Source organism: Pyrgilauda ruficollis, unplaced genomic scaffold (genome assembly GCF_017590135.1).
Source record: "Pyrgilauda ruficollis isolate IOZ18807 unplaced genomic scaffold, ASM1759013v1 scaffold15, whole genome shotgun sequence".
NCBI lineage: Eukaryota > Metazoa > Chordata > Aves > Passeriformes > Passeridae > Pyrgilauda > Pyrgilauda ruficollis.
In genome coordinates this window covers 7,410,954-7,434,131 of record NW_024513654.1, presented here as the reverse complement: position 1 = coordinate 7,434,131, position 23,178 = coordinate 7,410,954, and the positions used below count along the sequence as shown (strand labels likewise).

At 39.2% G+C, this 23,178-nt stretch overlaps 1 protein-coding gene across 4 annotated transcripts in view; it reads left to right on the top strand.

Annotated features, from left to right (window-relative positions):
• Positions 1–8,106: 8,106 nt before the first annotated feature.
• The window catches only part of ATRNL1 (attractin like 1), a 433,970-nt gene continuing 418,898 nt past the window's right edge, over positions 8,107–23,178 (top strand). Inside the window, exon 1 of one of the 4 annotated variants that reach the window (XM_041461316.1) lies at positions 8,107–8,867. In XM_041461316.1, the coding sequence (XP_041317250.1) occupies positions 8,584–8,867 (284 nt within the window). In that variant the 5' untranslated portion in view covers positions 8,107–8,583. The remainder of the gene's footprint in view (positions 8,868–23,178) is intronic. The other 3 variants (XM_041461314.1, XM_041461315.1, XM_041461313.1) reach the window with 3 other exon arrangements.

Below are 23,178 nucleotides of genomic sequence, written 5' to 3'. Positions count from 1 at the left end.
TTTAAAGGAAGAATGGAAGTCTTATCATTTTTATTATCTTTTTCTCTTGAATTAACTTCCACTTTAAGATTCTCAACCACTTCCTCCTAAAGAATTAGAATCAAATCTAAAATAGCTGCTTTCTGTGTAATTTCCTCCACTCCACGAAATAAAAAAGCAGTCCCTAGCACATCTGAAGAGCTGAATAGACAACTATGTCCTGCCTTAATGCTCTTTCAAAGAGAGCCTCTGATAGTTGTATTCTCATCCTACCAGGGAATGTATTCCCATTCCCACGAGGTCCTGAGCTTTAGGTCTTTCCAGTTCCTGCCCCTTGGATACCTCCAGTAGCTTCTATATTGAAGCCTTCTGATCAGAAAAATCTTTGGTTCAAACCTGTCATTATGTGCACTTTGTCTCTCCCATTTTTCAACTGGTGTTTGCCAGATATTTGTCCGTGTCTGGAGTGCATGTTCTTTGAGGAGCAGTGAGGGAGCTGGGGCTGTCTAACCTGGAGAAAAGGAGGCTCAGGGATGACCTTGTCACTCTCTGCATCTCCCTGGCGGAAGGCTGGAGCCAGGTGGGCGTTCAGCCTCTTCTTCCAAACAACCAGTGACAGGACAAGAGGACAAAGTCTTAAGCTGCACCAGTTTGGACACTAGGAAGAATTTCTTTATGTAAAAGGGGTTGGACTTTGGAATGGGCTGCCCAGAGGGGTGGAGTCACCATTCCTGGTGATGTTTAAGGAAAGACTGGACATGGCCATGGTGTGGTTCACAAAGTGGTGTTGGGTCATAGATTGGACTTGATGATCTCAAAGGTTTTCCCACCCGAATTGATTCTTCATTTCTGCTTGTGGATCTGTACTGCAGGTGTTTGATGGCTGATTTTGCATTCTCCCTTTCTCAGAACCTTTTCAGTTCTCTCACTCTCTCCTGCCCTCCTTGGCTTTGATCACACAGATTCTAAATCTGTAACCTGAAAAGAGCAGGGAGAAAAACCTGCAGATTTTTTTCTCAGGCAAGAAAAACTCTTTTAAAACTGGTCCAAAGCCTTGCCCATGAGGAACCACTTGCCCAGCTGGTGAGAAGCTTTCCCTCAGCAGTCAGTCCCAGAGAGAACCATCCTGCATGTCCACCTGTGCAGCCAGACCTGCCCATGGCACATCCTGAGCCTTTATCCCTGGCTGAGGCCATGGATAAGGTCAGCAGCTCAACTCACAGCTTCTTCAGCCTCCCTCTGCAGCACCACCAGTGCCCAGTACACAAACAGGAGGTGCCACACGCATCTTTGTGCTCCTCTGGGGCAATAAACCTTGTTACTTCAGGGAAATTATGTAATTCTTAACAATTATTATTTCTACTGTTATCTGAAGCTATGGAAATTAATGTCTTCAGCTAATTAAATAACTGCTTGTGTGCTTGACAAAGTGTTATATTTATGCAAGGGAGTTATTTCTCCAAATTACTGAAAATAGTTGCATTGAATGAATACAATATGCCACTTAGATTCTTGGCATATAATGTCTGTTCCAACATTAATACTGAGGGAAAATTTAATCTACTCAATTCTTTTATGACATCTAGAAGACAAGACAGGGATCAATGCATGCATAGCCTCTCATTTTTGCCAATTTTATGCAAATCAAATGGCAAAAAAATGAGCATAATTTTGTTCCATTATTCCATTATGCCAAGTACAATTATTGTTTCACTATCCTTGTTGCAGACTATTTGATGTACTTGTTTTTCCACTTTTTGCAAGTATTACTTTCCAGAGTCTAATAGTACAACTATTCAAGTATTGACTGAAAAAAGAAAGAAGTAATTTTTTAAATACACAAAAGGAAAAAAACAGGAAAATTAAGTAGGCTCCAAAAATAGCAACTGGAAAGCAAAAGGTAATTTCAGGAAAAGCAAATAATTTTACTGCAGTATTAAAAAACATACTGTAAAATTAAGTATTAAAGTTACCAATTTATTAGTATTAGGTTACCAGTGTAGCCATTATTAAAAGTTTTTAATAATGGGGTTTTTTTAGAAGAAGAGTAAGAAGTCCACACGAGGTTATTTTGAAGTACAATCACTAGGACTAGGCAGCATCACTAAAGGAGATGAACTGTGATATTAAGATGAAAATTGTATTAATCAAAATACTGATTACACTGCTGATTTAACAGTTACCCAACATTTTTCTTTTTTTTTTTTTCTTTTTTTTTTTTTTTATTTCAAAAGAGATGAAATTTGTCAGCCTGACAACATGAACAGAGAAGTTATGCTTAAATGGCCTTGGAAGAAATTGGTGTAGGGCTTACAAAGCTCCTGGGTAAAGTATAATGTGATGAGTAAGAACCAGTAAGCCACCAATAATAAATGCATTCTTCCTAAGCCTTGCAAAAAAAGAAAAAATAGTGGATAGGAGAAAATTGGAGCAGACAGGTTTTTTTAATTTTCAAAATCTTTTAGTAAGGGTTTTTTTTTTTTAATATAATTCAGCAAACTAGCCAGAAAAATGTGGAAACCTCTGTTAAATTCTGAAGGAAGGGTGTAAATCCCTGTAAGGTCAATGGAATTTCATTATCTTCTAATAATGTTTTCAGTATTTTGTTGAATCTATGAATAAAAAGAACAAATACAGAAATAAAGGCAACAGTGGTTTGAATCCCAAAGATCATGTCCTAATTTAGAAAAGAATGAGAGAAAATAACTCAAAGTGAATGCTTTCTCAGCTAGAAAAAGTCTAATAGCAGTGTCCCTTTGGGATCATTAAAAGGTATTGGATAAATTCAGTACACCTACTAATGATGTGTAAGAAAGGTTGAATTGTGAGATGGAGCTTTGCTGACAAGGAAAAAATGCCCTAGCTTAGTCAAGATTAACCAGGATTGTGAAAAACTCCAGAAGGAATAGCAGGGAAAATAAAAGGCAGCAGAATGAATGCAGAAAAAACCTCAGCAGAAGCGACATTTGCAGTGGGAAATGTCAGTGCAAGATGCATCAAGGTTTCAGCATGGCATACAATTACACATCTATTCAGTAGGAGGACTTCTAGAAACTTTGTATTTTAAAAAATAAGAGATTCATACTCAGAGTCAAGATCAATGTCGGCAGATTGGTTCTGTCATAGATGGAAATGCTATCAGATTGTCTATTTAATTTTTTTGTGCAGAAAGAATGTAGAAAATAATATAGAAAAATAGAACATGATTTTATTCCCTGGCTTGGTAGATTTTTATCTGAAAGCAGAGAGATGTTTCAAGTAGCAATGGTGTCATTATCAGTGCTGATAGAACTTGGTGTTGTCTGGTCTCTGTTTTTCTGAAGTATCATTCACCTTTAAATGGACCTGAAGCCAAATTGTAATTTATCCTGTTATGCTTCATCCATGGCCTACAATTTAAAAATAAGAGTGCAAAAAATATCATTACTTCTTTTTCTTGATGAAAATATTCTGCAGAGGAATAAACATTCCAAAAGAAATCTGGCGCTTTCTTTGTAGTATAGATTTTACACCTCAGCTTATGCATATGTATGAAAAAAACAGATCTGACTCTAAATTTTTTTCTCCACATAAAAAATTGAAAAAAAAATTTGAAAAAATAACATAACATTAATTTCCACCTCTGTTGTTTTGTAGATGTTTCTGAGTTTGGTAAACTTTTTACAGCACTTACAGTCTTTATTGTATGGCAGTTTTTTTCTTGGAGATGATGGTAACAAATGTGACTACTGTAGCAAAATACACACATGGGTGTTAAGAAAGGTAAGATTTTTCTATCAAGGTTTCACTTTAGAAGTGTGCCAGTGAATTTTCTGTGAATTTTATTTATTTCTAAGTTTAGAAAAAAAATAACTAGGCAAGGGAAGGCTTATATTTCTTTCTAAATATTGAAAAAATGAGTAGGTGAGGGGAGGCTGATACTTTTAATCTTATAAAATTGATACCTCGCAAGAGCTGACTTACCAGATAAGACAATAGGAACAGAAAATTGTAACATGCATTATTCTGTTAGCACTGGAATCCAATAAGTAGGGACAAGTTTCTTTTACCTCAGGAAAGAGACTGATGGTTTCCATTATGTCAGAATTTTTTTTTTTTGTTTTTTTTTTGGAGTGGCTCAGGTGGCTCAGTCTTTCTCAATGAAAAATTAGTGTGGGATTTATGAAAAAAAAAAGCCTTTTGCTGTCCTCTATACGAAGTGTTGGGTGTGTATTTGGAAAGCAAAGGGGAAGGCTGCGCTCAGGTTCCCTGTCAGGCTCAGTAGGAGCCCTGGACCCTGTGCACTGCTCTGATGTGTTGGGTAGAGCAGCTCTTGAAGCTGTCAAATCACTCTGTGCAGCCATTTCCTCCTGCCCACACCCCTGTTTCACCAATGTGTCAGAAGGCCAGGGCAGGTCCATATATCCCTGTCCAGAAGCAGAGCAGAGCTTGGCCCTTTCCACTTAATGAGCCCAGTAATATCTGTCCCAAGGAGAAAGGAAAGGGCATAGGAAGCATTTGTTTCTCTTAATATCCTTGCAAAGAGGTCGAGCCCAATGGTATTCTTTTTTCTCCCTCTGCTCTTCAGCCACTTATATTGTTCTCAACAGAAATGCAGAACCACCGGGCTGGATGCTGTAAATAGTACCGAGCATCCTTAAGTGAGGGGGATGTCTGCAGCAAGGCTTCATTGATCTCAGCCTGCAGGAGAGGGCCAGCAGGGCAGGGAGGGTGCCTCTGTGTCATGGGGGAGGGAGGAGAGGATGGTCTCTGCTTTATTCCTGTCCTCAGAGTTTTGCAGATATTCTGAGCAGCTGGAGAAGTCTGTGTTTGGGGGCTGTTTTGCTTTATCTATTCTAGTCTCCAACAACAGCAACCACAGAGAACTTTAAATATACTGTTTTACCTAATGAATATTAATGTATCAGCATTTTTCTCCTTACATACAGGGGCTTAAGTTTTGATAGTAATAGCCTAGAAGCTTTATACTTTGTTATAATATATAATATACTTTATGATAATATATACACTACATAATATAATTATATAATAGACTTTATTAAAATACTTTATATTTATTCTATTTATTTTGCTTTCCTACTACAATGGATATATTTTTTGGAAGGCTTTGTTCACATAACCTTCTACATCAGTAGCTTGTAATCTCATTATATTTTTATTCAGTAACTTGCAACTTCTGATAACTTACTCAAATGCTTTTAAATTCTAAATCTACCCAAGATGGTTCAGTACATTAGTTCTTTAAAAGTGTAAATGATTTCTGTGTCAAGAACTGAAAGGATGAAAGGTGTAAAATGTTACACTTGCAAGAAAAGTGGAACTTACAGATATGCATGTAAAGATGAAAGGATTGACAGATCTGACTTCTCTCAGCCAGATTTGTTAACTTCATCTGACACCAAAAAAATCCCATCAAATCAGCACAGAAGAGAACCAATATTGGCATTTGTACATCACTCCTTTCCTAGAGTTATGAAATTTCTACTGCATTGCTGTGGCATACAGCAGCCAAAAGGTTTGCTTTCCTTCATTTTCATAGTGTGTTAGTTCTTAGCCAGAAATCAGTGGTGCAGTGTTTCTTCCTTGATGCTCTAAATCTAGAAACCCTTCTAGTTGTGTTTAGATTTTTATTTATGATTGTTTATGCAGTAAAAGTACTATCATGCTATTCTCTGCACCTCTTACAACCACACTAGTCCTTTTCTGTTGGCCTGTTTGGGTTGTTTTGTTTGGTTTTGGTTTTATGCTTTTCAATAGATCTCTTGCCTGGTAAAGAATAGTTGAGATCTTAGCTTTGCTGTGAATGGTAATTTGAAAAGTTCTGAATGTTAAATTCAAACATTTTCAAAAACTTGGCTGATTTCTGTAGATCTGAAACAAAATCTTCCTTCGTCTGAGGAAAAAAAATGGCTCAGATGGCTTTAGAACTTTTTTGGTTGGTTTAAAGGAATTGAAAAAGTAGAGAAGGAATGTATCTTTGTCATGGTAAGCAAAACTATTTCTTAAAGTGTTCCTGTATTAAAGAGTATTCTTGAACTGACTTTGTGTCTTGGACTGTGATCTCCTTTTAACTGCATTTCTGGACCCATAATAGTGTTGAACAGAGGACAGTTGTTCAGCAGCCTTTATCACATGTGATATTGTACAATTAGCAGACTGTTCACAAAGGCTTCAGCCTCGGCTTTTTATCATAAAATATAAAGCAGTAACACAATCTCCCTTTCCTCTCTTTGCATGAACTCACCAATTCATTACCAAACACATACAAAGAGATGACTAGTAGCTAAGAAATGTGTTTGATACAGGACAATGAAGTAATCTATCTCAGCTCTGGTAGGAAGACAATGCACTCCTGGACTGAGAGCAACTTGTGGACCACCTTAAATCCTCTGGAATTAAACCAGGAAAATCACTTTTCATCTCTGTTTTCCCCACATACTTGATGCAGATATTCCCTCCATCAAGACTGTAGACTCCTTAAGGCACAGACTCTTTCTCTGTGATGTTTGTACTTTGTGTTTGACTTTGACATCCTGATCTTGGTTTGACTGGTTGTTTTTTTTTTTTTTCACACAAAGCTCAAATGGATGCTGCTGGATGTAACTGTGTCCCTTACAGGAGTATGGATGGACTTTGGAAAGTCAGATGAAGGTTTAATGGTGTGCTTGGGAAAACAGATTAAACCAAAACTCAAACAAATTCCTATGGGCTTCAAGGGTAAAAATCTGGGGAGGGGTCGATTTGGATATGATTCCAGACTAATGGGGTCATTTTGTACCTATTTAGAGAGGGTCTAAATGAATGAAATTAAATACCCTGTCTTCATCTGCTTGGAACAAAGACATCACATAATAAATTCCCAATTTCAGTGTTAGGAAAGTTTCTGAGGGTTTGACTGATTGTAAAATGAAAACAGGTTACAGCAGAGTTGAAAAAGGCTGTAGAAGGAACACTTAAAAAAAGGACATTTTAGGGAACTTTAACACAAGGATTACTTTTGTATTGCTCCGTTACAAAGGCAGCAACTTTGTGACTGCTCATCAAGCTGTAAGCAGGAGGCAACGTCTTGATTTGGACCTTAAATTTTGAGGATGGAGTTGAGAGGGAAGGTGTCTACTAACGTCTTTACAAACAATTCGATGGATGAAGGTATGGGTGTTAACGTCTTTGGAATGGGGCTTAATGCATCTAACTTTGGGCAGCAGGTTTGTTACAGAGCCCAGCCACTTTGGCTCCTGGAGCAGACAAGTGTTACAAGCCTGAGTTTCTGAACTTTGGGGTAGAATAACCCAGAAGAAGGTTCAAGGGGGGATATGGGTTAGGCGGTTTGGGAAGGCTGTACCTTCCTGGTACCTCAGCCGATGGGGAAAGCAAAAGGGCCACATGCGGCCGGGAGTCTGGGATGAAAGGAGGCTGCCCCCTCCGAAACCTCCAGACAGAAAACCTCTCTTCCTTTATTCGAATAAAGCTGCAGGGCTCCTCTGTCTCCTTTATGGACATTGGCTTTTCGTAGCGTGATTTTCTGTACAGAGCAAACCTTAGGAAGGCGAGGTTCCCAAAACACGCTGCACCATCTCTCCTGCTACCAGCCGGGAGGAGCTCAATGCAAACCGGCTCTGAACTTTGCAGGACCGGAGGCGAGCAGAGGAACCAAGGCAGCAGAGCGGGGAACATCGGAGCCTTCGGCCGCTCTGCCGGGGGAGCGGGGCCGCTCTCCGCCAAGGAGCGCGGGACGGGACGGGGCGGGCTCGTCTCGGGGGTCCGGGCGGCGGGGGCTGCATTCCGGGTGCCGCTCCCGCTCCCTACGACTCCTGTTCTGGAAGCGGGGGAGGCAGAGGCGGCCGCGGGAGCCTCGGAGGAGCGGTCACCCCGCCGGACCCCCCTCCCAGCGAGGGACGGATCCACGCGGGCCGAGGGGCGGGAGGCGGCTCCGAGCGGCGGTGACAATTAGCCTTTAAAAATGGCTGCTTGGAAGCTGTCAGCTGGGACGCGGAGGGGCTGCTAACCCTCCTCTCGCTACCTCCCGCCTCCCTTCCCCGCAGGGCTAATAACGGAGCGGGGATAAGAGCTCTCCAGCCTTTCCCCGCCCCGCCGGAGCGCGATGCCGTAGCGGCTCCGGGCCCGGCCGCCCTCACTTCCCAGCTGGCTGCCTGGCGAGAGGACGGCGGCCCCCGCCTCCCGCGCTCCTCCTCGCCGCCGCTGCGTGTGTGCCGCGGGCACCGGGATACAAAGGAGAAGGGGGAGCCGCGGGATACATGGTCCAGGGTGGCGTGTGCGCGGCCGTGGGGGCATATCTGGCGAGGAGAAAACACAAGGTCAAGAGGCAGCTCTCCTCCTCCATGGAAGAAGACGGGAGCGATGAGCCCTGAGGAGGACGACGAGGAGAAGGGGCGGATGGCTAAGGGCTGCCGCTGCCGGGCTTCCCCTCGGGAGTGACGGGGCGCGGAGGGCTGAAGGGGCCGGAGGAGGCAGCGCTGGGGTCGGGAGGGAGGAGAGGAAGGCGAGGAGGAAGCGGGGGGTTTGAATCTCCCTGGCTGGATTAACTCCCCTCAGGGGAAGCTGCCATCGCCGGCCGCGCCTCGGCCCGCGGCCCCCGCGGCCAAGATGGACCTGGGCAGCGCCGGCCGGAGAGCGGGAGCTGCCCCCGCGGGCCCCGGCGCTTGGAGACCTTTCCCCTCCGCCTGCTGCTGCTGCTTCGCCTCGCTCCTGGATGTGAACAGCTGGCTGCTCTTCTACGGCTTCCTCTACCTGGCCCTCTACGCCCAGGTGTCCCAGTCCAAGTCCTGCGACAAAATTTCCTGCTTCTCGGGTCATTGTGTCAACTCCACCTGCGTCTGCGACCAGGGCTGGGTGGGAGACCAGTGCCAACACTGCCAGGGCAGGTTCAAGTAAGCTTCTGCTTATTGTGATTTTCTTCTCGTCTCTACATCCTTTTCCTGTCACTTTCACTTGCCTTTTTTGTTTGTTTTGTTTTGCTTGTGTCTGCTATGATATTGTTCGTGTGTGGAGGAAGTATGTGGCAGAAGTTATGGATAAAATAGGCTCCTCCAGCTCTTAAGAGCACAGGGCACAGCTCCGGCTGACTTATTGCTGAAAATAGGCTGCTCCACTTCATGGGAACTGAGAGACCAGAGAAATCGGCCTAAAGCTGTGTCGCTGCTGTCCCTTCTGGAAATGTCATGGAAATGACATGTGCACTTCATGGAGCTGCCCAGGGAGCAAGAATAAGTAGTGGATCTTAATTACTTTTTCCTTTTGAAAAGTGAAGGGTTTAGCTCCTTCCAGTCTTCCTTTCTTTCGGTTGTTTGAGCTAAGTGGGCATTAGTCTGTTTCATTCAGGACAACACAAGTGCAACTGAGTGAAATGTACATCCCTGGTGACAAGGTTTGCAGGAAAGAGTGGCAAATATGAAACAGTAACATATTTTTGCAAAGGACGGAGTACTCAGTCAAGGTCTAACTACCTTCTCATTCTTAAAAGTCACTGTGATACCGAGGCATTGATCAGTGAGAAGGAAGCGTACCCTGACACTTGCTTTTCTATATGGAGTGGGAAAGAAGACTTAATTTATAGGGCTGTCACTTTCCTCCCGCCTCCTTTGGTATCAGTGTAAAGACTGGCTGTGAAGAATACTGTTTGCTGTTATTTCGCTATATAATCTTGGACAGGGCATCTCATTTCATTCCGTGTAAAACACCCCTTATAAGCAGGAACTCCATTTATTAAGTATGTTGACATACATAGCTGGAAAGTGTTCTATTATCTAGCTATTAGCAATACATTGGTGACACTATGTCTTAGAGAAGTCAAGTTCTTTCTGCCTTTGGGAAACTACTTTTAATTTAATTACTTTTATAGATTAAATATCAATAACTGTGTGTTTTAAAATTGTGTTTAAATTCAGTTTTTCTCTTTGGAGTACTGAAATTAAGCTGTACAATTTACATCTCTTTTAAACATTTAATACTAGGTCACTCATTCCTAAATAAACGAAAAGTAAATCTGGTAACTTGTTAGCCTGGAAAGTTAAGGAGTAGTTGAAGTCAGACATATCGGCTGAAGTGATGTACACAGTGCAGAGAAAGAGCCAATTTAGTGATATTTGGTGGATGTTGCAGCAGTAAGATTATAACCTAGCTATAAAACTAATACAAGGCAAATATAATTAATTTTTTTTCTATGACCTTGATAATAAGGTTTTAAAGTTGGCCATTAGTTGCGTGTTGTTTGGGGCTTGTCCTGCTGTGGAACAATGGGCTAATTTCGGAGAGTGATGAGAAGAGGCCCAGGTGAATCTTTTTTGTGTATGTGGATCTGCAGAACTCCTCTTTTCTGACTATAAAGAGATCACTTGTATCTTTTGTCTTGGTGATACTCATAACAGTCCCTAACAGTGCCAGGACCAAAGCAAATGGTAATTTCTTCAATTTCCAAGCTTGTTGTGAGTGAGTATATTCTCTGAGTTGTTACTGGGCCGCTATGCCATCCTTAGAGATACTATCTTGCTCATCTTTTAAAACATCTAGGTTTCTTTACCTTGGTTGTGTTTGTCAAGTGAGGAAGTACAGTGGTTACATTTTCCCTTCTGGTAGAAAGTTAATAATCCATCCCCACCTAGAGGAAGTTCTGTCTGAATGTTGGAAGGGCTCCTCTTCTGAGCTGAGCTAACACAGTGTTTAATTGAAGTGCTGTTAGGGGTCTCAGTGAAATCGGAAGAGATTTCTCATTAACTCCTCTCTGTTTTTTCATGCTCAGCTTTAGGAGTGACAGTGACGCTTGCATTATGATTTTTCTCACGGGAGTAAGCTGTTGGAGAGCTATTTTTTACTGAGGACACTTTTCATAGCAGTGTCTTTGACAGCTCATCTTTAATCTTTATTCTTGGAAGCAAAGTATACTCTGCACTAAAAATAAGCATTCTAAGATTTAAAGCTTTTTCAAGCCCTGTGAGTTGGGGATGGAGTGAAATATGTTAAACGTGTCTTACACTGCTGCAAGCAGCAGCTCGGAGCGGTTGTATTTTGAATCCTGAAAATTCAGATGGGTGTGGGATGGATGGTGAGCTCTGTGTGTTTCCACCTGAAGAGTTGGAAAAAGAATATTACTCTGCCTGATGGCTGGGTGATTGAAGACCTTCCCCATCTCTGTGGCAAAGACCGAAGAGTGTGTTAGGCTGTTAGAGCTGCATGAACAGCCAGTTCGGAGGTTGTAGATACAATCTGTAGAAATGTTAATAGAACCTCGTGTATTACTCTAAACATTTATGGGGTTTCCAAGTCGCAGCTGTTTGAAGTCCCTGCCTGTGTCCCTGTTACCCAAGATGTAAATTGAACTTTTAATGACCTAAATTGGACATGTGTAAAACCTGTCACTACAGTATTTGAAAAAAAAAACCAGATTTTCAAGGGTAGGCTTAAAACACTTGAAAATAGAAGATTCTTTCTTTTTTTTTTTCATGTAAGTGAGGTATGGTTGTTTTTGCTCTCTGGGAATGAGTGGCTTGCATTAGCAAGTATTAGGAACATTGTGGTAAGAGGAGAAATGCTCTGCCTGAGGGTGTCTTGGGACCATTAATTCTTTGGCGAGAGAAGTGTAGTATTTTTGGCTTTGTTTTATTTCTCTTCTAAACAGAAACAGCAACAAGCAAAGAGACATCAAAAATAATTGATCAATCTTGGTAAGCAGGTGTCAAAATTAATTGACAATGCTATGGTAACCTTGCCTTTTCCCTGTAGGAGAACTATTGAGTAAGTAAACTGCTTTGCAAATGTTGCTCTGCACTGGATGAAAGAAAGGTGGGGGGGAGAAATAGGACAAGAGACTGTGTAGCACCATTTTGTTTCTCTTATTTACCAAGTTCTGAATTTACTCTTGTTATTGTGAAGCCTGTGGTAAATCATGTAAAAATGCAGATGTTGCTATTCTTACTGCAGGGCATTCACAATCTTGTCAGTCACTATTCAGAAAGATTTAGGCCTTGTGTCTGCCTGGTGATAAATTATTTTACTCTCTGTCCAGATTGGATATCTGAATGCAGCTTTGACTTTCTGACTTACTTTCATCTTTCAGCCTTTTTTCCCTTCCATCCCTTCACCTCTACTGCAAAATAATGCAAAACCTCTTTTTAGCCAAAATAAAAAAGGGAAATTTAGTTATAAAAAGAGAGGGAAAAGGAATTTTGCCAGGTGAAAGATGGGAAAGCCAGTGGGTGAGGAGATTCTGTTTTTATATCAGGGAGCTTCAAGCAGCACAGTTCTCAAGATATGAACTAACCCACAAGCATTAAAGGACAGTATATAGTTTTGATTTGCAAGGTTGATTTATTAAAGAAGTGATGATTTTAATGCTACATCTGCCATTATTTCTTCCCCTCCTCTGTGCCTTTGAATTTGTTGGTCAGTTGCACTTTTCATGATGGTAGAGTTTGGGCAGAAGGGGGAGGGAAGGGCTGCCTAAATCAGTTATGTTACAAGACTCCAGGGAATTCAGGGACACAAACATTATGAATGGCCCAACTGCAGTGAAAACTGCTGTCACAGCTTCTATGTAGTTAGATGTCAAAGTCAATAGTCTTGAGATGCAACAGTGCAGGGAAACAGGTTTCATTAGTTTTGCTACTCACAGAATGACTTCTTAGAAGAAAAAAAAATTCATCCAGGTTGGAGCAAAAAGTTTCCCTATTTTGAAAAATTGCTCTGCTTTGCACTGGTTTGTGGAAGAGCATTTGAGAAAACTTTGTGCATGGAATTTATCTTCCTCTAAAGTTTTTGAGGACTATAAATACCTCCTGTAATATGCTGCCTTTGAAAAATTAGGTTGTCTTCAGAGGTTTATGGTTATTTATTTGATAGCCATGAGTGTGATGTGTAATGAAGCAGAAGAGGACAGGTACCTTTGAGGACCTACACTTCAGTTAATCTGCTTTACCTAGTCCTAGATATGCAGTTGTTATGGAGAGAGTAAGAGCAAATGGATCTGTTTGATTATTAAACCTTGCCTCCAGATGTTCTTATTGTACTTCTAAATTACCTCCTGCATGCTCTCCTTGATTTCTAGAGCTCCTATAAAAGATTCTGCATTCTTCAAGGAAAGAACAATTTCTAAGTACAAGTACATTCACAACTAAAATGTTTGAAGGGTATCAAATTTTGTTATTCCAGGCAAAATCCTTATTTCTATCTAAAACTCTGAATTCTGCTGTCTGCAGAATGACTCATGCAAAGAAAGTGTCCTTAAATTGCAGATTGTAAATGAGTGATAATGTTGTGTAAGAACAGATCTTAAGAAGTTAGCTTTAGCTGCAGCCAGCTGAAGTTCAGAGTGCTGTGAAAGGGGCTGACTTCATCCTTCACGCTTCTCTTTGATTACATCTTGCTGGTTCTTATGTAAGCATTAATATTCCTGCTGAGAGTTGAAAAGTATCAACAGGAACAGATCTCCCCACCTCCCAGCCAGTTTTTTTAAAACTAGCTCAGTTTCCTCAAGTTACTTCACTTATATAAGGCTCCTGCTGATCCAAAGGAGTTGGCAGCATCAGCAGGTGTAGATAGAGCAAAAAATGTGTTACTTTTAGAATTGGTCTAGACTTAGTTTTCTAGAACTTAAATGTAAAACAACATCACCATTAAAGTGCGACTTCTGTTTCACAGTGTGAAATCCCTGAGTCATGCTATAAGTTGCAGCACTGTCTTTGTCATCAGAGTGGCCTGTATCTAATCCAAGAAATAATTACTCTTATTGACATCAGTGCAATTGAGTGTGAGATTTTGCACCTGCAAATTGCCTTTTTACAACTCAGGATATGAATGATAATAAAATTAAACCTCTGGAAAAGCACCGTTGATTATGATTTTAATCTTATCAAATCATGTTTATTTAAGTTATTTTAGTTATGGTGCTCTGAAAAACTATTTAAATGTGATTTATTCTCCCTGTCCATATTAAAATTTAAAATACAATTATACCTTATATTATAAAAATATTTTTGATTTCTAAAGAAATTTTTTTTTTGTAAATCTTGTTTTGAATGTAGAAACATGAGCCATAAAATCATATTAAATGCCTCCTGAGCTAAGCAATCTGCATTGAAAAGTGCTTTTTGAACAGAAAGCAGTCTTTTTGTAAACTTAAAAACTTAATTTTATTGTCATGTATTTTTTGACTGCTAATACTTGCTACATGAAATCTTTTAAGTTGGAAAAGACCCTTAAAATTACAGCCAGTGTCCTAACACTACCAATTTCATCAGTAACCATTTCAGTGGTTTTTAAGAGTTTTATAGAGAAGACCAGAAATGAGCTCTGATTACTTATTACCTCTTGCCCTTTGCAGGCTTTAGGGTAACTCTGAATTCCTTCCTGTGTGAGATGAACATATGCTTTAGGAAGCATCTGTACATGTCTGAGAACACTTCCACTGACTCAAAGCCCCTTACAGACTTTCAAACTCCTTTCATTGGTTAGTTATCCTCACTGTGTTCCGTAACCAGAAAAACAAATGCAGGAATTGCTAATAGACAGATCTAATCTACCTTATTTTTTGTCTCTTTTAGTTACCCTGTTTTCTCATGTTTTGAGTCAGGTCTTCATTGTAGAACCTTTAGTAGAAGAGGTCTCTGTTCCCTGTGCAGGTGGAGATATGGCCACCTTTTCCTCACTGAGAATGGAAAGTTCCTTTAGTTGTCTCAACATAAAACAAACTTTTCCCTCCTTGACTGCTCTCTTGGTTTACAGCCTCCCCTCTTTTATCAGTGTTCTTGGGCCATGAATGCCAGAACTAGATGCTTTTGGTAATGGTCCTGCTGGTGGAATGCAGATGCAGAGTAGCTTCTCCCCTGCTGCCTGGGGTCCTGCTGTGCAGCTGCAGCCAGTGCTTCTCAGCTTAGCACTCTGATTTTCTACCTCCAAATCCTCTTGGAGCTGCTGCATCCTCACTACCCAGGCCCTGCTTTTCTCAAACCAGTCTGTGAACTGGGCACATTCTCCCCTGCTTGGAGTGACAGGTAGCTGTGGGGCTGCAGACACGTTTGGGATGGAACTATGCCCTTTTAAAAACACTCCTCTTCCCCCAAAGCAGTAGATAATTAAATATGAATAGTGTGCCTTCCTCTGTGTAAATCTGCAGCCATCCATAGGAGTGAAACCAAATACAAGTTAGGCAAAGGGCTCCTGGATTCTGAAGCCTGGTTTGTTTGCAGGGCTCCTGGATTCTGAAGCCTGGTTTGTTTGCAGGCTAAGCAGTTTGTTATTTAGGCAAAGAAGTGTGGGAACAGATGGTTGATGACCCTGCCAACCCTTCAGACAGCATCAAAGGCTGGTTGCCATTGCTATGGGTGGGTAAAAAACTCAGTTATATCAATGCATGCTTAAGTCTATCCCTAAATAATACGTAAAACTGTACAGGTTATGGCATATAATACTCTTAGTATTAAATTTACTCTTAGTACTTAGTACTTAATACTCTTAGTTTTAAATTTAATTTGGCAAATAAATTTAGTCCTGCACTGTGTTTCTCTTAGTTCTTTTAATCAAGGGGGGGGCACGATGATCATATTTTGGAAGGCATTACCATAATATGTCATCTTTTTAAAATGAGTCTGAGTAGTTTTTGAGAACTTGGTCTACCACACTGCACTAGAAATTGATTTAATTGTATCAAAATGTAGGCAGAAAAGGTAGGAGGTAAATATGAGATATTACAGGAATACCCTTGGATATTCCTACACATCCTAACAAATGCTGGTGAGAAAAGACTTTATTTTGAAGCATTACTACATAGACAACAAAAATGCATTGGAAAAATCCTGCAGTACTGAAGAATAATTATCTGTCAGTGTCCATGAAATTTGTTATTATCTGTATAGTCTAAGCCTGGAAAACATGCTACAAAGTTCATGTAAGGAGAAATAAATGATGATGATGATACCTGAAAACATGAGCACTCCAGTGAATTGCAGCTGCTAACAGTAATAAAAGTAAATCAGTAAGCTATAAGCAAAGTAGATGTTTTAATGTGAGGTGAGTGAGCAGTGGGAATTTTCATACCAGTTTTATAGGTTGTCTTCTGAATCTTAAAAAAAGTGGAGAAAGTGTTGCATTGATTCAAGAACTCTGTGAGGATTGAGACCTTTCTGAGAAACCATGCAACTAAGCTCAACACAGTTTGTTACTCAGTGTTCATTCCCAAGGTGCAAGACCTTCATTTGACCTTGAAGTTTGCTCCGGAGAGAAAAACCTAAATTTTTTTAGATCTCTAAAAAATAATTTAGCCACCAGCTATAGAGTATTCCGGAGTAAACATCTTAAACTCTGTTAATGCAACAGCATTAAAAAAATTTATTCTATGAGACAATCTCTTCCAAAATTTAAAGCTTATGTTACTGATCTGTAAGGAATGGATTCCAGGATCTGTTTGAATCAGTATTTTTATATTTCTTAGCTAAGGATGGAAAATGGACTGCTACCATCTCTGATGGCAAAATATCTACTCTGTTCATGCTAGTGCTATTTAAAAACAACCTAGCTGTAGAATATTTCCAAGTTTTAAGCAGCACATATCTGATAACCTTGAATTGGGCAGGGAGTTTTGAATCCAGGGTATTCTAGGATTACCTGGCAACAAAACAAGTACTGAATTGCTTAAAGATTGGATGCAGACATATAAAATGACAGGCACTCAATGTCTACATTTTCTTATGGATTTCTTACATAATTTATGTGCTTCAGTATTTCATCTGTAAAAAGGAAATAACACTTCCTGTAAGCCTAAAGACTTGAGGTGACCCATGAGACACAGCTAGATAAAATTTTAGAGATTGCATTTGTTTGTGGAATGTGATAAATATTAGGGCATGAAGTATTGTTGTCCAAACTATGCTGTGTATCTCAAACAGATGAGTAAAATCACTTCCTCATTAGGTCAGATGGAGCAAAACCTTGCAGTCTGTGTTATTCCAGAATAATAGTCTCATATTATAGACTCACTGGAAAAAAATTGTACATTGTCTGTCACTGATAAGATGTGGTTTCAGAAGTAAGACCCCAAAGACCTAACTCCTCACCCTGGATTAAATATTACAAACAAAATATTGCAAAATGCTGCAGTACTTAGTGGGTATCTTGAAGAGTTACTGCTTTACTTGTAGGATTACAATGTTCTGTATTAGTCATTGCATTCCTATGCCAGTATTAAAGAATCACACATTCCTAATTTGTGGGTTGATGGCATTGGTGTTATTACAGAATTGTGAATCTGAATTCAGTCTTTAAATGTAGATTTTTATTACAGACATGTACTTTTATGCATAGTTTTTTGTTTGTTCCAGTGTGTTTGAGTTTTCAGCCACTTCTCTGTTATCTTGAAGGTTGATAACCTGCCTTCTATGAAAAAAATGGTTCATGTTGACTATGTCATGTAACTGCTGGGATGCAGGAGCTGGGACTGTAGAACAAACAGCAGTGCCACTAAAGGACTAGACTTATCTAGTGTCTGTTGCCAGTTGTGGCAGTATAATATGAGCAGCAGTGATTTTGGTCAAAATCCTGGGAGGAGATCTGGGGTTAGAATGTCTTTAAATATTCTGGTGAGCTTTGCAGAAACTTTGTTCAAGGCGCAAGCAAACCACGAAGCACTGTGGAACAAGAAGACAAATGGGCTTCTTTCATTGCCACCCACAATCCTGGGACAAAGATAAATTAGTCAGGAAAGTATCTTTCTAATCATGCTGCAGTTTAAAGTACTTTCCTTCTTGTAATGGATAGAAGTGACTAAAATATGGTAAGCTTAATTTTCTTGTTAATTAATCTCAGTTTTAGAAACTCAAGAAGATCTGGATGCATTCTGACTTCTATAAAGGAATATTTTGATAATTTCAGCTCTATTAGTAAAACTGAAATGCTGATTAATCCAAATGATAATTTGCATAGGATAATTTGCACCCTTAATTTTTCTTTTTCTTTTTTTTTTTAAATCTGTAGCGTAAGAGTGTGTGTATGTAAAGGTATGTATCTCTCATAAGGAAAACCCAAAGGCACAGAGCTCAGTCGTGTTTGTGTGTGCAAGCCCAGCTGGTGAAGATGCTTTGGAGGACTCTTGCTAATCAAATGTTGATGTGCTATATTTGGGTGTCCCAAAGCAGGCATGGGGAGAGGGAAATGAACTTCATGGGAAGCATCCCAGAGCTGCTGTAATGAAGCTGAGTGCATTTGTGCTTCTCTCATTCTCTGCAGATCTGTTTTGTTTGTGTCATGAGTCTTCTCCAATAGATAACTGAAACCAAAACATTGGGAGAGGAGGTGGAAGGTGATCCTGAGAAATGAAAAATACTGAACAAACAAATGGCTGCTTTTGAAAACATACGGATTTGCGCTTGTGTGCACAGCTGTACTATCATATTAAGACAATTTTTTTAGAAAATATTTTTGCAGATGTTTTCTAAACCCTAATGCTGATATAAGTATTAAAATTAGAATATGTGTATTTAAAATCCACGCCCTCACCATCCTGGTCGTTTTAGTACTGTAGCACCTTGTCGGAGCAAGCATCTAATTTAAACTAAAAATGGCATAATTTTTCTGGAGTTTTTAACTTCTGAAGTACTTTTACTATTTTAGCTTTCACAGGGCTAAAAACCCCAATCTGTACTCAAGGAAGGACTTACCTCCACCCATCTGTATCATACTCTACCTGGATATCTTATTTAAGCACTGGGTTGCTGCTTGTCGCAATGGCCTTGGGAGGCAGACACTTATTTTTTTGAGTTGTTTTGCATGTAGGAAACCTGAAGTTATGTGCTTGTCTAAGGTAAAACAACAGATAAGTGGCTGAATTGAAATAGAAGCTTGGGAATAAATAAAGTTTTCTGTAAGTCTGTATCAGTCCTCAGTTTAGGAAGACTGAACTGTCTTCAGTTTGTATGGTTTTTTTTTCCCCTGCAAATATACAATATAGTTTAAAGTTCTTTGTTTTCTCAGAGACTTCTACTGTGTAGCATAAGAGAGAATATGAAGTTTATTATTCATATATATATATATAAAATATATATATATTATTCATAATGGAGGAGTTTTGTGATGGTGTTTTACACTGACTGTTTCAAACACATACTGTATGTCATTCAGTGAGTATATAGGGGGCCTCTCTTAATGCAGGTATAAATGCCAATACAGGTTAGAGGTTGATGGGTACTTAGAGAATTGATCTGGAAAAGGTGGACCCAGGACATGAAAGTCGGAATGAGTTTGTAGCTGATCTCTGGTTTTCATTTTTAAAGAGGGTGGAGACAGGGAACAAGCAAGCCACAGCTTAATATATTAACTTTATAAAATGTGTTCATAAACAGCAATGTTGCTGGATAATTTTATTTTCAATTTTATATATATTCTTGAAGTGTACTTACTGTACTTGGGCTTTGTAGGCATTTGGAAATCTGTTCTCTAACATAAAACTCTGAAGTGACAGACAGCTGAATGTATGCAGAATATTTCTTTAAAGTTAGATGTGGGTTTTCCAATTTAGATTGGCTGCATTTCTAAGTAGCAATTGGACTGAAAAGCAGAGCCAGTGCATGTTAGCTTCTCTTAGTATGATGAAAGCTTGCAATGCTACACTGAAATGGAATTTGAGAACATCTTCCTCTGACATTTTCCTTTGAGTTGCTGTGAGAGTTTTGAACTCATGCTCGATAAAGATCTTAAAAAGCCCTGCCTTCTATTAATAAAACCCCCTGTGGCTGATCAGCTTTTTTTCACACATCACCTGTAGCTCTTCAGTCACTGTTTTTTAATTATCCTGATAAATGTGTCCTTTTATTTCCATCTGCTAATGAAAACCAAAGCAGATGAAGAATACACTTAACCTTAGTCCTCACCATTAAGTACAGAAATTGAGCTTTAGTCTGGTTTTCTGATGATCCAGGAGAACACTGGATCACACAATGTGTGATATTCTAGTTTATGTTGTAACTTTACAATCTACCACTTTCCTCATTGTCTTTATGTAAGTCACTGGATGTGCATAAAAATTATTGTGCTTCGAGGCTGGGAGAATGACAAAAATAAATATGCAAATTTTGGTGAGTATGAGCATAGTCACACATGATCTTTAGTGGAAGAAATATTCTTTTTTGTTCTCATAATTATGCTGTTGCAGGCCTGGACTTCAGTGTATTGTGTCTCTTATTCTGGGGCTACTTGAAAGCAAACTTTTAAAAATAAAACAATGTTATTTGATTTTGAAGGAAATTTGCAGGCATCCTCTGTTTAGAAATCTACAGTTTTTAAAGTAACAGCAACTTTTGGGGTTTTCATCTCTATTAAGACCTTTTTTCTCTTTTAACAGACCAGAAGTACTGAGGAGGCTGGCTGAGTTGATGTCATGCTATAAGATAGGATTTTATGCAAATTCAGGAAGTACGTGTATTCTGGTCATGTAGTTTAAATGGTAGGGTGCCTTTATTTTGTGTGTTTCTGCTTTTAAGAGTTACTTTGATCACTTGTTGAATTCTCTGTTCTTTGCACGTTATGTTGTTGGTAGGATGTACTTGCTTTATAGTTACGGTTTGCCTAGTTTAAAAGATCTTGTCCTTGCTTCCACAGGAAAGTGGAAAATGCTGGGAAAAGTCTGTATGGAAATGCCTGGGAGCCTGCAAACCATGGCTCTGAAGGGAATTATGACCTGAGGTTTAGCAGGTTTGTGTGTGGGGCTGCTGCAGTGCAGGAGAAGCTGCATTTACTGGCCAACACACAGAGGCTTTTTCTGCATGTGCTCAACAGCATAAGATGTGATGTAGTTGCGATCATCTCTGCACTTGATTTCAGTGGTAGCTTGGGTTACAGGCTGCATAAATCTGACCTGCTTCTTGCTATGGACCTTAAAGATCATCTCGTTCCAACCCCTCTGCCATGGGCAGAGATGCTTCCCACTGGACCAGGTTACTCAGAGCTCCTTCCAGCCTGGTCTTGAACACAGGGATGGGGAGTCCACAACTCTTCTCTGTGCTTAAGACTATCAGAAAGATTTTTGTTTTCCCTAATGTTGAATTATACTTAGTCTCAATTTGCCTGTGTAGTTCTTCAGGGTTTTGTGTGCATGTCTGATTTTTGACTGAAATTATTCACTTGAGCAGCAAAGAGAAAATGGCATAGCTGTGTGTGTGTGCATGATGTCTGCAGATCAGAAATCCTGTGTGTTTGCTCATCTAATTAATCATGTTGAGGTTTGGGGAGGGGGAAATGGACTTGTTCACAAAGTAATTTTCAGGAGCTGTGTGGATAATGAGCTCGGTTCAGAGGTTCCACGTACTTACTAAAGAATTTGCTTGAGGCAGGATTTGAAAGAAACACTCTCTAAGGAGGTCACTCTATGCAAAGTAAGGAGTGTTATGGAAACAGGTGAGATTTGAGGATGTCCACCAAATAAGATTTGGGGCTTGTAATTGATCCAGGATGGAAAACATCTTTTGGTTTTGTAGAGAGGTTAACTTTTATGAAGGCATACACCAGCATGGACTTAGCAGTAGTTGTAGGATAAAAAAATTAATATAAATATTTTATTCATTACTAAATAATTAATAAGATAGTTAATAATAATATATAAAGAACTAAAATTACATTAAATTTATATTTTCTCCATTAAATTAATATTTATGGTATAAGAAGGAATAATGAGTCTGTTCATAATTTTGCACTTGAAAGTAGACTGCAGGTCTGACTTTCAATTGCCATAATCATAAATTTTTGTATTTAATCTGTTCAGGATTTGTTATTATGAAGGTAAAATTCAGGAAGCTCATAGAATGAAATGGATAATCAGACTTTTAAAGATCATGTGTATATGACAAAAGTGCATCCCTCATGTATAGGTGGTGAAATGGTTGTTGTCCTGCAGATTTTTTAATATATAATGTGTGTGGGTGTACATATATATTGCATTATGTTTTAAAATACTGAGCTATTTTGCCTATTGTGTTTGATTTAATTTTCTTTTAAAATTACAGCATACTGAATTAAAAAAAAAATTGCCAGTGAAGGAATGTCAGGATAGCAGGGAAGAGTGACATTGATAATCAGTGTTTGTGGTACTTGGTGCCATATGCTTTTGGAGTTTGTGTAGCTGAATACAATCACTCATTTTAGAGAGCTTTTAAAATGATATAAATAAGTTGATGAAATAATCTTGTCACCTAATGAACTGTTTGGGACAGTATTTTATGTCCTGGTACTTTTAGAATCAAGCTGTTAAGGTGTTGTCTCATGCTAAGAATGTCTTTATATTACACACAGTTCTCCTCTGAATGAATTTAATTATGTTAGTATGGCACTCAGTAATTATTTTCCCTTCTATCTGTTTTTAGTTAGGGTTGTGGTTTCAAATATTTTGCTTGAGTTACAGATGTCCAAGGGAATGTTCTCCTAAAACATGCTTTATCCATGTGAAGAAAGCAAAATGCTAGCTTTTTTCAAGTAGAATTCCCTATGCTCTCTTAAAATATTTTTGGCTTATCCTTGTCAGAGGATTCTTGAGAAAAATAAGAAGAGGTGCTCTTATGAAATCTTACTGTGTTCAGATGCAGAAGAGAAATCAGAATCTTACTGTGCAATGGGCACTTTAAAAGCAAAACAATAACTGGACTTCAGTGTGTGACTATTATTTTGGAGTAGTTGGGTTTTGAATTTACATTAAACCGCACAGAGAAAAATGTTCAGGATGTTTTTTTGGTGTAGAGTTATATGCTGAGAGGTAGGAGAAAAAATTGATTAAGTGTGGGGGTGTTTTTGTACAACTAGTAAAAAATCTGAGTATTTGGTTCTGTAGCTATTTAAACCTGTTTCTGTTGCTTCATCAAACTAATGCAGCATCTTAATAATTAGCTTTCTGTTTTCAATAAAAAACTCTGGTGACTGCAGTACTCAGTAGTGGTGTATTTGTCAGGAATGTCTGAAGTTATTGGTGTCATGGGAGACACTTATTCCTCAACTAATATTTTCTGTTATTGGTACTAGACATACTTGATGTTGTAGGAATTGAGCGACAGTCTTTGTAAGTGTTCAACAACGTTATCAAAGTGCATTTTTTTCTGATTTAGGACCATGTCTGAAGCAGACTTTTGTTGCTTGTGTTGTGTGTATGAGCAGACTTTTGTTGCTTGTGTTTTGTTTTATGAGTAGAAAGGCCTTTTGTATTCAGTAATTTGGCAAATG